The 13,095-nt window shown below is 36.2% G+C and overlaps 3 protein-coding genes across 5 annotated transcripts in view; 1 reads left to right on the top strand and 2 right to left on the bottom strand.

The window, feature by feature from the left end:
• Positions 1–3,109, bottom strand: part of LOC131783924 (uncharacterized) — a 9,646-nt gene extending 6,537 nt beyond the window's left edge. The window contains exons 1-2 of one of the 2 annotated variants that reach the window (XM_066171533.1): positions 2,045–3,109; positions 1,774–1,969 (exon numbers count right to left, since the gene is read on the bottom strand). In XM_066171533.1, the coding sequence (XP_066027630.1) occupies positions 1,774–1,969; positions 2,045–3,052 (1,204 nt within the window). In that variant the 5' untranslated portion in view covers positions 3,053–3,109. Of the gene's footprint in view, positions 1–1,773 lie in introns of both variants that reach the window. The other variant, XM_066171529.1, reaches the window with a different exon arrangement.
• LOC136283174 (tigger transposable element-derived protein 2-like) lies at positions 115–1,022 on the top strand. Its single transcript, XM_066171588.1, has 2 exons — positions 115–392; positions 557–1,022. Exons 1-2 carry the CDS (start codon positions 176–178, stop codon positions 634–636), a joined length of 297 nt encoding a protein of 98 aa, XP_066027685.1. The 5' UTR covers positions 115–175; the 3' UTR covers positions 637–1,022.
• Positions 3,110–6,859: 3,750 nt separating the features above from the next.
• LOC136283171 (protein FAM133-like) lies at positions 6,860–12,970 on the bottom strand. 2 transcript variants are annotated; one of them, XM_066171580.1, is made up of 8 exons: positions 12,879–12,970; positions 12,269–12,377; positions 11,216–11,265; positions 10,501–10,656; positions 9,503–9,580; positions 8,843–8,923; positions 8,377–8,445; positions 6,860–8,062 (listed from the first exon to the last, which is right to left on the bottom strand). In XM_066171580.1, exons 2-8 carry the CDS (start codon positions 12,301–12,303, stop codon positions 7,779–7,781), a joined length of 753 nt encoding a protein of 250 aa, XP_066027677.1. In that variant the 5' UTR covers positions 12,304–12,377; positions 12,879–12,970; the 3' UTR covers positions 6,860–7,778. The 2 variants fall into 2 exon arrangements, with proteins under 2 accessions (XP_066027677.1, XP_066027679.1); XM_066171582.1 differs by having other exon boundaries at positions 6,860–8,050.
• Between the last annotated feature and the right edge of the window lie 125 nt (positions 12,971–13,095).

Genomic DNA, 13,095 nt, shown 5'->3' with positions numbered 1-13,095 from the left:
AGTCCAATTTACTCAGTTGTTATTGGTCGTTTAATTGAAAGTAACAACAAATCACAGATAAGTTGAATTTAATGTAAATAAATAGAACCATGCGTGACATAACAAAACATTCACCTGAGTTCAGAATCCTGGCTCAAACAATCGCTCTCTTTCAAAGTTATCGTAATCGATCATCATGCCGAAAGTTCGTCGTTCTTCATACAACTTAGCGTTCAAACTAAAAGCCGTTGCTGAAGCAGAGGCCGTCGAGAACAACTCCGAGATCGCTAGAGATTACGGAATCAGTGAGCTTAAAATGTCAGCAAAGCGAAAGACGATGGGCTGCTTTTCGCCAAAGTATCCTGAATTGGATCAAACACTACTGGACTGGTTTTCAGAGCAGAGGAGTCAAGGTAAGTCTTTCGTTTCTTTAAAACAATGAAAAGCTTCGATCAGCTGATATCTGTCAGATCGTGTTGCAATGTCTACACAAACCGTGGGAATGACCGCTTCTGATTGGCCAGTTTTTCATGTTGTCAAAACAAGTCAAACAATTGATTTCTTTCATCTTATACAGGAATTGCTGTAAGCGGATTAATTCTACGGTTAAAAGCGAAGGAGTTGAGCAGTGATCCAGACTTCAAGGATGGAGGATGAGTTTGAGACTGACAGCGAAGAAGACGACGATGACTAAAAACTTCAATGTCACAAACTTCAACTTCACAAACAAAACGGCTCCTTTAGGAGCCACCGCATAAATTAAAGTCAATGACCAACAATGATTTACATGTGCCTACCTTTCGTGATCTCGGAAATTTGTGTTTGTTGATAATCGCTCGGCTTATAGTCGAATAAACATTGAATTTCGAATCTTGTTAAGCACCCGTAAATTTTTTGGCGAAAATACTCGGCTATAAGAATTTACCTGTTCTCAGTTTAATTTGTTGGAAAAATCGCTCGGCTTATGGGCGAATAAATACGGTAAATAAATTTCATTAGAAATTCCAAATCTCATTATCAGATTCCTTGTTGTTAGAACAACTAGCTTTTACCCCAGGATAAATGACCTGTGTTGAACCAAATAACAAGAGGTCGATGCAATTTTTAGCATGAGCCTTGAGAGGGTGGAGAGCTAGAATTTCATAATGAAAGAAAAGGCTTCACTTTGAAATGAAGATGCGAAATGAATTAAAGGACTACTGAATGTTTTTATCACAGCCCAACTTCACAGAATGATTTCTCCACTATTAACATCATTCCACCCGTTTTCTGCATATCCTCTGGTCATTTCCTTAAAAATTTGAGGTGTTTATGTTGTGAGTTGATGAAAAAAGTGTTATCCCACTGAAAACCTTGGAATGCACCACAATGCATCTCCTTGATGCATATTTAAAATATATCATGAGGATGGGGGGGAGGGATGGCACCCTTCATACCAACTTAGCCTACTCTTCAATAAAATTTTCCAACTCAATAAAACAATTTTGAGAAGGCTGAATGACAAGTATTTTATGGAAGGCCTCCATTGGGTTAAAAGTCAGACAAGTGAAGTAGTATACAATAAGATGAAAAACTAAATACCAACCGAAACTTTTGATTTTATATGGCATTTTCAGACAATATTGATCAATACCATTATTTGTTTAATCTCATGTGACACACGTGTTGATGCCCTGGCATTGCTAGTGCAGCTGTCCAAATGTGAGATTGACAAGAGAAGGTAATTTTCTTTAAAAGAAAATAAAATAAGGACCAAAACAGTAAAAAGTTTGCAATGAGAAACTGCAATCTTACCTTGAAAGTAGGAAAAGCAAACACTTAGATGTTTGTCTCTGGTGGTAACCAATCCAATGCTTGGCACGATGATGTCACGGCCTCCTTTGGGATAAAATTTTGGAGGGATAAAGATATCACGACTTGTTTCCTCGAGGTCACTTATTACCCCAAGAAATGTTTCCTCATCAGGCAGGATAATCGCATAGTCGACACCCTGTCGATATGTCAATAGTGGAAATGAATAGAAGAAATCTCTTTGAATATCCCTGTTTCTGATAAATTTACTTACAAAAAGTCTTGTTAGTGTTATATCACCAAGCTCACGCCAGTTGTTTCCAATATCTTCAAGTTCTACTGGCATTTGCGTGACCTTGTAACGCTTTGGAACTAAAATCACTGGCGTGTTTTCAGGACTTTTCAGCAAATCGTACTCATATTCTAGCTGTTCCGTTCCATAAAAATCTTTGTACTTCGATAAAATAGTTGTTTTAAGTTCAGCTGGAAATCCACAAGTAGACATTGCTTCCTTGATGACATCAAAACTGGACTTTTTGCAAGTTGACCGAAACTCGCGCCGATTGTGTGCTTGATGGTGCTTCACGATCTCTCGTACTTTCTTCTGGGTATAACTAAGTAAATAGGGTATAATCCAAAAGAGTAGGAAATCAGAGACCTTGTTCGCCCCAATCTTTGGTTCGTCTTCATTTGATCTGGTAGAATTTGCCTTCTTTTTCTTCTTGTCATAGAAAATCAGAAGGATTGAAAACAAAAGAATGTGCGATCCTTTCAAGGAAAATTTTAGTCCGCTATTATGCGGGCAGACCAAATCCTTGTCATCTTGATTTGGTGTATCTTGTGCCGTTGGTGGGTCAATATCCATTTCTTCGTCGGATGAAGTTGGCTCGTGTGACTCTTCACCTTCAGAATCTTGATTAAAACGCGACAGGTTCAGATATGACATCCAAATTTTAGCTTCTTCGTGACCAATAGCCATGTTTCTCTTTTTGTTCTCGGATCTTTTAGCGTACCCCATGTGAAAGGCGGGTATTTCCGGGATTTGAAACAAAGATGGATCTTTTGAGTCGCAAATGTGTTTTGCCACTCGACTCAATACATCTTTCGCACTTGTATCCTTGAATCCGCCATCTCTCAACTCTAAATCCTCCAAGAGGATAATCGGCGATAGGTGCAATAAATTGTCGCTTTCGTTTGGGCTGCAACAGAAACGGGGTTCAAGGCCGAATTTTTCACTTAGAATCTCTCCATCTAGTTCAACGATTTCCGCTAGAGTACTCATGATCACCGTCAGATCAGTGCAAGGAGGAAACTGAAAAAGGCGCCAAATATTAGTACAAAACCGAAACCTATGTATTACAATTAATAAATGAGAGAGGAATGGTTACAGAAGGAACAGGCTGTGGTTCCCAGGCCTACTAATTTCTCCAAGCTCACCCGTTCCTCAACGTTGCTTAAAAACCCTAAAATTGTTCAAGAGCTGTATCTTGCTTTCCACAATAACTACAAACCGTAGACCACAATCTGTCTAATTTCTAGTTTGATACTGTATCGCAACCGCGGGAGGGAAATATTTGATTTATTTAAGTGTCGAAGAAATTCTAGTCAAATTTAAAAGACAAATTTCTCATAAGTGAGATCCATACATCAAAGGAACACTTCTAGCGCATAAATTTGGTAGCAGAAAACTGATTTCAGTCAAGGAGTTACGTCTCCTGCATAATACGCTTTACCGACTGTGTTTTAGTTCCATGAAGTTTTGCTTTTTGAGAGAGAGGAGAATACAAACGGTGCCACGGGGGATCTAAAAACTAAAAGTAATGTTGGTTGCATTTGAATCTAGTTGGTTGGATTTCAAATTGGAAAAAACGTGCGCTGGTGTACTACAGCATTAATGCACGATAAGTGTGTTACTGAGTACCTCCGAGTTATAAGTTTTGTTTGATCAAAGACAGAAATAATAAAGATCTACAAGTTACATCTTTATTTTAGCGGATAAAAAGATACCACACAGAGAGCTACAACTATATAAATCAAACTAACCTACAATGAGTAGCACAATAATCTTGGCATGCTCGACTATTTTTCGAATTTCTCCTATAACTTTCACTCATCTTCACCTCGCCCACATTTCAGTGTTGCCTTTTGTTACAAAATGGTCACAATATCAGGCGAAATTGTTCACGGGAAGGGGGGAACTTGCAAGTAACTTAGTAAAGATGAATTAAAAGATTATTGTTTATTGTGTTTCGTAGAGGGTTGTAAAGCACCCAGTTAGGGGGGGGGGGGGAAGCGTTCCAACTACTTTTGCTAGTCATCATAGCAAGTCAGTGGTGTAACCAGTAAGTAAGGGCCTACAATTTTTTTCCGCCCACGTGACTTTGATAATATGATAATAACAGGCTTAGAATAAGTTTGAAAAGTAGCGCTAAGGCTCTTGCACGTTATTTCACGCGATACTCTGTTGAGGATGTTATGCACTGATCGATTCGAAGATTCAACATCCCCTCTGGCGAATTTGACAGTCATCTGTTCCCAGGGGAGGGGGTTTGGGTATTGAACCTAGCCAGGGTGGGACATTTTTAGCAGTGCACCTGCGATGCGATATTTACGTTCATAAGTTGCTTTGCACGTGGAAGTTATTTTAGTTGACTCAAGCTTGTCTGTTCGTCTTGTCGTTGAAACCAAGTTTCCGTCTTTATCACAAGCTTCCCTAAAAAATTTTTCTCTGTTATTTAAGGGCTGTTGTCAAACGAATTTGTGAAACGTGCGCGCTATAATAACATACCTAGATCGTTGCAGACTTATTTGCCCAGATTATGAGTGAGAAGATCTGGTAACTGGATTATGCCTACCGGCAAAAGACAATGAAAATGAAAAAGCATCGTGTGAATTAATCAAACAAAAACTTATTAAACTAACAAAGTCAAAGCTAAGTGCTAGAAAGAACTGTGTGAAAAAATGACTTTATAGATTAATAAATCAATGGATAAAAATACTGAATAAAAATTTTTTAGATAATTACAAGACTTAAATGCTATCTACAAAGCTTTTGAAGAAGTTCAACTGCAGGAGATTTGTACAAGACATCTAGCACTGGAAATAACTATAAATAGAATAATGCACACTTGAAAAAAGGAAGGCTTGCACAGGCAGCATCAAGTTCCATCTTTTCAAGCTTCATAACAATAAAAGTCACTAACATCTGTTTTAAAAAAAAAAATTGTGCAGTTAGGGAAGGACTGATTTCATTGGTTATCACCTGGCTAACTAACAAATTCATTTAAAAAACCGGAACAACATTTTTACCTGAGTGTAACAATTTTTAGCTAAGAACTATCTTATGCACAGTGTTTGGTGGAAAACTGCTTCTGACAGATGGTCTCTTTCAATTAGTTTTTTTTACAGCAGCGCTTCTCTGCTGAAAATAGTTCTAAAGTCAGTGATCTAGGTAGGGTTTAGAGGAAATCTTTCTTTCAATTTTATCCTCTTTTTTTCAGTTCACGGTTTTCAACTTCTTTTTGCCTAATTTAAAATGAGTAACCCAAAGTTCCCATTTTAAGGCATTCCTCTCGAATTATTCGACCACTGAGTAAGATTACGGAGAAAGTTAGTAAAGAACATGCGTCATGCACATTGCTAAGATAACAGCTGTCCCTAAAGCTTTCCGTAAAGGGTAAACATATTTCTCTCTCACTGAAGAACGATCTGTAGAAAATCTACTGCTTTACAGGGAAACAACTGAGACGATATATTCCCGACGAACGTGTCGTTTAAAGTCGCGTGAAGTAGCGTTTTTGCAATTTCCAATAGACACTTGAAGTCAAAGGTATTCAGTTAAGTTTAATTTATTACATATATTTTAGCAAAATGGGAAAATATTCGATTGCATTTCTAACATCGCAATCGCTATAAACATTGAAGTACCCTGAAGCACTGTGATGAAGAAAAATTCAAGAAATATAACAGCTGGTTTTAGATATATGAAAATGCACATATTTGCACTGCGGTGGAGAGATGAAATTATAAGATCCTCGCAGCTAAGAACACTACTGAAACGAGTAGTTGTAAATAGGACCTGAAAAAAATTCAGGCCCGTACGGGATTTGAACCCATGACCTCTGCGATACCGGTGCAGCGCTCTACCAATTGAGCTAACAAGCGGGCCTGAATTTTTTTCAGGTCCTATTTACAACTACTCGTTTCAGTAGTGTTCTTAGCTGCGAGGATCTTATAATTTCATCTCTCCACCGCAGTGCAAATATGTGAGTTTTCATATATCTAAAATCTTCATTCACTTGGATGTTTATTTGTATCCAATTCATTAACCAGCTCCCAGTTGGCTTGTTAGCTCAATTGGTAGAGCGCTGCACCGGTATCGCAGAGGTCATGGGTTCAAATCCCGTACGGGCCTGAATTTTTTTCAGGTCCTATTTACAACTACTCGTTTCAGTAGTGTTCTTAGCTGCGAGGATCTTATAATTTCATAACAGCTGGTATTTGAGAAACACAAATAAGCTTGTTACTGGATGGCTTTCGTTACATGTCGAACAATGCCCACTTTTTTACTTTAGGATCTTCTTCTTGATAGTAATTGTAATAATAATAATAATAATAATAATAATAATAATAATAATAATAATAAGAATACCGAAAATAATAATAATGATGATAATAATAAGGATGATAGTAATAATGAAAATAATGATAATAATGATGATAATAATAGTAATAATAATAATAACGATAACAATAATAATAATAATGATAATAATAAAAGTAATGATGATAATGATGATGATAACAATGATGATAATGATAATAATCATGGTGGTGATGAAGATGATGGTGATGATGATGATGATGATAACAATAATAAATAAAGAAAAAGCTGCTGTTTTATGTGGTTTAGTCAACCAAGTCTGTTCTGGGTTTTCACAGGTGGAAACTGGTGAAAAACTGACTGCCTTCAACAGGCTCACTCGAAGAAATTTCTTGTGAAATCTAACAATCAGGTTACCCTCAAGGATGCACGAATTTCTGCTTAATGTTAAATAACAACAACATTGCTTGCTGTGAGATTCAATGAGTTAAGCATATTTTATTACAGATAATTTCAATTTACATTTTACAATGCTGGGCATCTAAGAGCAGTAATTTAACAGCAAATTCATATTTTCATATTTTAAACGGTTTGCAATATTACTTTCTTCTCATTTGTCTTGATCTATACAATCCAAATAATCCTATACAACCTTCTATAGCTTTAACGGACGAAATTTAGGGCTTAACATGAAGAAAAAAAATTACTGCCATCCTTACCAAATATTTTTGTAACACTTTTTTGGAGGAATTCTCCATTAGCACACTAACAACAGGGTGTTAAAAAAATAAAATTCTGTGTAGTTTCATAAATTACAACAATTCATCAGTAGAAATGTAATAATGACTTGAATAATTATATTTATTTTGGTTAAAATCAACCTACAAGCTTTTCATACCAATTAACCTGTTTAGTATAACTGATGATCTCAATTTACTAATGCTTAGCATGAGAAAGAGTCAAAAACGCTGTTCTAAAAAATTAAAAATGAAGTTAAAAAATACTAAAATTTCAGTGACCTACCAACCAGACAATACCCAAAGAATGAAAAAAAAAATCAGCAAATTGCTTTTTTCTGCTTCAGTCTGTTCTTTTGAAAATAATTGCCATCTGTAAACTGAGTGATCAATTTGAATGTCTCAAATTATACTTTGAGATCTGACCACGAAACAACACTCTTGCTGACTGTACTTGGTTTGCTATTACACAACTCTGACTCTTGAGCAGCTGTTTTGGTTGTGCAAAGAACTGTCATGAATTTGGATGAGTTTTTTAAATCTCTCCAAGAAAGAAACATGTGTAAATCAAAGAATAAGAAAACAGAGTGGAGAAACGCTATACTAAAACTTCTCATTCCCCAGCATATCAGAGTTAAAAGACAGGAAAAGAATTGTTATGTCAACTATCAACCATAACAGTACTTTTCTGATAAGTCTTTACGTTCTAAAAGTTCATCTTTTAAGGCACCACTTAGAACTCTGTAGGTTGCAGAGGAACCTCTTTTCTGGGTCCAGTGTTTAAGCATCTGGAAGGCTTTTTCAGAAAGAACATTATATCGTGCATCGATTATTTCCAGTTCTTCTGATACTTTTAAGCGTCTTCCCAGAATTTTCCATTTGTCACCAATATCTCTGCCCAATCCTTCTAACTCCTTCATATTTGGTTTGCCCTGTTTAACTACAAAAAAGGCTTACCTGACCATCTAGCCCCTGAATAACTGGTAAAGTCAAGCTCCGATGATAAAAATTTGATCACTCTAGACTTCATTTCCACTATATAACAAATGAAATCAACCATCTTTATGGCCTATCTACTCACAAGATCACATTAGCTGGCTGTCAGAACCAAGTTATCTCTCAGGGATAATATTCAATCACACAAGCCAGTAAGTTGCCGTATTTTTACTTTCTTGATATTCAACAAAATAGCTGTGATTTGACAAATTTTGTTCAAAAAGTTTCAAGTTTTCCCTTCCCTTACTTAGTTAGTGTTCGGTTACTTACCCTTCTTTTTGCTGTGTCTTGGTTTACTAGCCTTCCCTTTTTTATTTTTGGCTGTTTCCATAGATGTACCTGGATTTTAAATTCAGAAGTGTCAGAAAGAGCAGAGTAAGTAGACAATAATATAACATTAAAACCTCTAAAGTTAGTGGATTACTCAAGGAGGAGAAGAAAAAAAAGAACAAACAAACAAACCAAAAGTCAATTACCCATACATCATTTGCTATACTTTGTCTCTAATATAATGCAACATTAAGTCAGCAAAACATGTCTGCTAAAGATTTCTCCTATATGCTGTTGATGACTTGTTAACAACTAGTTCCTGTCTTACAACTACCCCCCCACCCCCACCCCCCATTTGCTTTTTAAAGAATCTGGAAGCAACATTATCATATAGAACAAGATCCTGTACAAGGATTTAATCTGATTTGAAGTTATATAATGATGTTGTTTTTTATCACTATGTTACCTTTCCCTGTATTCTCCTTGCTACTCTTTCTCTTATTAGGTTGAGTTCTTTTTTTTTTGGCAGGAAGTTTGTGGGATGCACCTTAGAAAAAAAAGTAGCATAATTATAAAATGGCAGACAGCAGAACATAAAAACAGAACATCAAACTAGGTAAGAAAGAAAAAAACAATAACAGAAACAACTCGTAACTTAAGAAACTGCTCCTCTCATTATCATTTATATTATCTTGGTGTTTTCTTAATGAGCTCTTTACACAAGAATGCTAACATTTTTCTTGTTAGTCAAATGTCATAACTCCAATAAGCTGTTCCTTTATGATGTAGAACATTAATCCAAGAACAGGCATGCATGCACTAATAATTTAGAAATGTGCTATTACTGTACTAAGTCAGTTGGTGTTTCATCTTAAAGCTGCAATTAATTCTTCATAAACCCACATGCAATGAACAAAGGAAATAACTTTTCTAAAGATTTATTCCATTGAAGTACTTCAGTATTTAATGATCATAATTTTTAAAAAAGGAACTAGCCTTTTCCAGGCTCTTGGTCAGTGCATGGGGAAAGTAAGCAGGTAAATAACAGCCTTCAGTGTTCTCTTTTTGTCTCCACCGACCATCTGAGCCTGGAACAAGTCATAAGTGATGTGTCAAAGGTTGTTACCTTTTTCATTCTTCTCCTTTTTACTTGTTGTGTTGGAAGCTTTAGCGGTCTGCTTTTTGGTGGTGGTGTTCTTGGAAACTTGAATAGATAAGGTTCACAAGAAATCAGTGCTTACAATATCTCATACTTAAAAAAGAAAACAAAATTGGTTCACCTCACCAATGGTCTCGTAAGGCTCGCTGAATAGTCCATTTCACAGTTGTTTGAGGGTTAAAGCTAGAAACCCGGCAATGTTAGCATAACAGATTATTACTAAGAAAGGCAAGTTCTCAACCCCACTCTTGTTTTTTAGCATCAAATTGTGCAAATGAAAATTGGACAATTCAAAGTATTTTTCAATTATATTGGAAGTCAATTCTGAAATAAAATCTGGAAATCAGCACTATGCATTAACTAGCCACAAAAGCATGACAATGTTCTTATGTAGCCCTGGTACCAGAGGTGAGGCAACTAACTTATGTCATTGTACATATAATGTAAAACTTGCTTTTGAAAGTTTTTGAGAGCATATATCAGAGCTCTAAGAGCATATCTTTGACATGGGTCTCAGTTTAAGACAGCAGGAAACTATGAGCACATGTAGCACAAACATGCCTAGCCTTACACCAGTTTGTTCCCTTTCTATCTTCAGGCTAAATTTCCAAAATGGTGAGGTTTTATCTGCAGCTCTTAGCAACAGACACTCTTAACATGTATGTCTGTTGCTTAAAAATAGACTTAGCCAGCAGCAACAACCTATTGACTTAATGCATACAATACTGATTTCAATAACATTTTAAACTCAGAAATCTACAATGAAATTTACACCAAAACCCTACCAAAATTAAGAAATATTAAAGAAAAATAAATTGGCATCAATCTGTTGCTTTCAAAATGCCTCTGAGTGTAGTTAAAGAACAATTGGATTGTGATGCAGGCTCAAAAAAACTGATTGTGATGATGACGTGCCTTTTTAAGCAACATGTACACTGTACACATGTAAATATACATTGCTCTACCTTTTTGTTTGGCTCTAGCAGGTTTTTTCTCTATAGCACCAAAGTCCTCTCCCTCTGTGTCACTGTCTGTGTCTGTGTCTGAGCTCCCATCAGATTCAGAATCTGAGTCATCTGTCTCTAAACTTGAGCTCTCTGAATCACTAGAGTCCAGACTCACTAAGTACAACAGAAACTAAACTTTCAGACAAACAATCAATGTAGTACCTGTTACAGGAGAAATTTTAGGTCAGAATGAATTCAGACTGGGTTGATTTGACCACATGAAAGAGCATTTAACAAGTCTTTAACTGGGAGGAAGTAGGAAATGCCACAAGCGAAATGGCTGATAATTGAGAAACCTCCATGGCCTTGATTGTTATTAATTTATGTGAAGGATTGCCAGTCAGATTACATTGCCTTGAGTGTTAACTCCTCAAAATTTCTTTTAGCCCCATTAGTAATAAAAAAATGATCATTTCATACATTTAAAACTCTGTAAGGCCTAATTATGCTTTTTCTTACAGAAAATCTTACAAAATGTGATCAAGACTATTGTCTCCACATTCACAAGTACAACTAAATCTAGGAAATGTTGAAGTTTTGGTGTCACAAGGTCCTACATATAACATACACAGGGAGTCAAAGTGCTGCTTATGAAAACTAACATGAAACCCACGAATCAACCATACTACAAAAGTTCAAGGCTTTATAACAATGCAGATACATGTTCATGTACCTCCCTGTCTTTTTCGACCAGCAGTCTGCCTGTTGTCAGTTTCCAATTCACTACAATTAAAAGAACATTTTTTTGAAAATTTTCTCAAACAGTTGTGTACACCATATTTATTTGTAATATTTTCTTACTTGTTTTAAGAGTTTTTTTTTGTTTTCAAAAGCTTCCCATTCAATCTGCTTGCATTAAGAAAATCAAATAAAATTTAATGTAAATGGAAGAGCACCATCATTCTGTGTAGAAGGAAAAAATGGAGGCAAACCTTTCTATTGCAGAAGAGCTTAATCAGGAGAGGTGTTTAATTGTGAAGGGGGGAGAAAGGGGGCAGCAACAGCTGCCCTTATTCAAGTAAATACAGCAACTTCCTGTTTTAGAAACTGAGCAAAAAAATTATTTCTTTGGTTATCACTACAAGTAATGATGATAGGACTGAGTGGGTTCAATTCAGTCTGTAGTGGTGAAAGTGATTAAAAAAATCAGTGACAAACTTGAAGCCCTTGTCAAAGTTGTAAATCACGAGTATGATTACAGAAAGAATTGGACAACATGAAGTCCTGTTACCAGTTAATCAAAATTATGACAACAGTCCAGAAACAAACTAACCATTGGTAATACATTTTCATAGAAAACAACAGATAACTCAGCAAAAAGTGCAACAACATCACACACGTGACACAAACACAGGCATGACATGTACACTGTCTTATTAGAACTCAAATCAGACTGGTGCTAACCAATTACGTTTGAGAATTTTGTTATAGTTTTGATTGACATTATTATTATCATTACTTAAACATATATCTAAAAGGGAAAGGAGTATTTCTTTTGTCAATAGACTATAACAGTTAATGTCTAGCTCGCTAGAGTGTTATAATATGTATGTGATTTAAAACAATTAAATCAACGCAGGGGAGATATTGTTTAAAATACGAAAATAAAAACTTCTTCACGCATTCGCATTTTGAAGGTCAGATATTTATGTGATAGCCTCACGATTTCAGACAAATTCTATTCCAGGATCTTAGCTGAGTTAAGGTAGATTTCGTCAGGTCTCACCTTAGGAATTCCCAGTCACATGGCCAGGATATCATGTTAGCTTAAGGGGCTGATATAACAGATTCAAAAAATCTCTTAGCTGACGACAGATTAGCTTCAACCCAGGGAACTGAAAATTGATCATTCACTTGAATTAGCACAATAATTAAGCCGAACCGTAAGTTATAACGCTGGCAAAGCTCTTTTGACGTAGAATATGCTCGAAAACAACATCTCGCCTTAGCGTTCGTTGAATGTGTACGAAAGAGGAAAGATTTTTGCATAAGCCCAGAATACTCTAACACATGGCCGTAAAGTAGTCCCAAAGAAAAAACGCAGAATCATGGTGCTGTGCGGAAATCTTGCCCTTCAAGGCGCTGCATCCTTCTTGCTAGAAATCGCTTTTTTAAATATTTACATTTCAAATGTCGAACCGCGCATATTAAGTATTTTAAGAAGACGTTAGATTAATAAATCAGATAAACACAAATAATCAGGCATTGGAATCGAGCGCGCCGTAAGCATCGTTTCACTGCGCTATTCTCGGGAGGGATAAGAAAGAACGATTGTGATTAACAAAAAAAAAACGTAAAAATTATTACAATACAAAAGTGGTGAGCTTAACACTTACCCTGAAGACCTCAGTTTCGAAGAAAGAGCCGAACCTTATCGATGCTAGGAAGAGGGAGAGATATTGTGCTACTTTACGCGCCAAAATGCAACGGAGGCAAATTAACTTGCCACCAGTCCCTCTCCTCCCTTCCAAATCCCGGAAGTGAATAATAGATCCAGCAATGATCATTTGTGCCAGAGCCCTCGAAACTCTCTCGCGGCCCGCATTGCTTGAA

The sequence above is a fragment of the Pocillopora verrucosa genome, chromosome 1 (assembly GCF_036669915.1).
Source record: "Pocillopora verrucosa isolate sample1 chromosome 1, ASM3666991v2, whole genome shotgun sequence".
NCBI lineage: Eukaryota > Metazoa > Cnidaria > Anthozoa > Scleractinia > Pocilloporidae > Pocillopora > Pocillopora verrucosa.
The sequence above is the reverse complement of the archived record's forward strand: the minus strand, read 5'-3'. Positions and strand labels throughout refer to the sequence as shown.

What these genes read in the sequence shown, in the direction of transcription:
- LOC136283171 (XM_066171580.1), bottom strand. Translation starts at nt 12,303, where the DNA reads ATGATATCCTGGCCATGTGACTGGGAATTCCTAAG. An exon ending in TGGTCGAAAAAGACAGGGAG is followed by an intron (nt 10,657 to 11,215) that starts GTACATGAACAT and finishes TGTTGTACTTAG; the next exon opens with TGAGTCTGGACTCTAGTGAT. An exon ending in AAGACACAGCAAAAAGAAGG is followed by an intron (nt 8,063 to 8,376) that starts GTAAGTAACCGA and finishes TGGTCAGGTAAG; the next exon opens with CCTTTTTTGTAGTTAAACAG.
- LOC136283174 (XM_066171588.1), top strand. Translation starts at nt 176, where the DNA reads ATGCCGAAAGTTCGTCGTTCTTCATACAACTTAGCGTTCAAACTAAAA. An exon ending in TTCAGAGCAGAGGAGTCAAG is followed by an intron (nt 393 to 556) that starts GTAAGTCTTTCG and finishes CATCTTATACAG; the next exon opens with GAATTGCTGTAAGCGGATTA.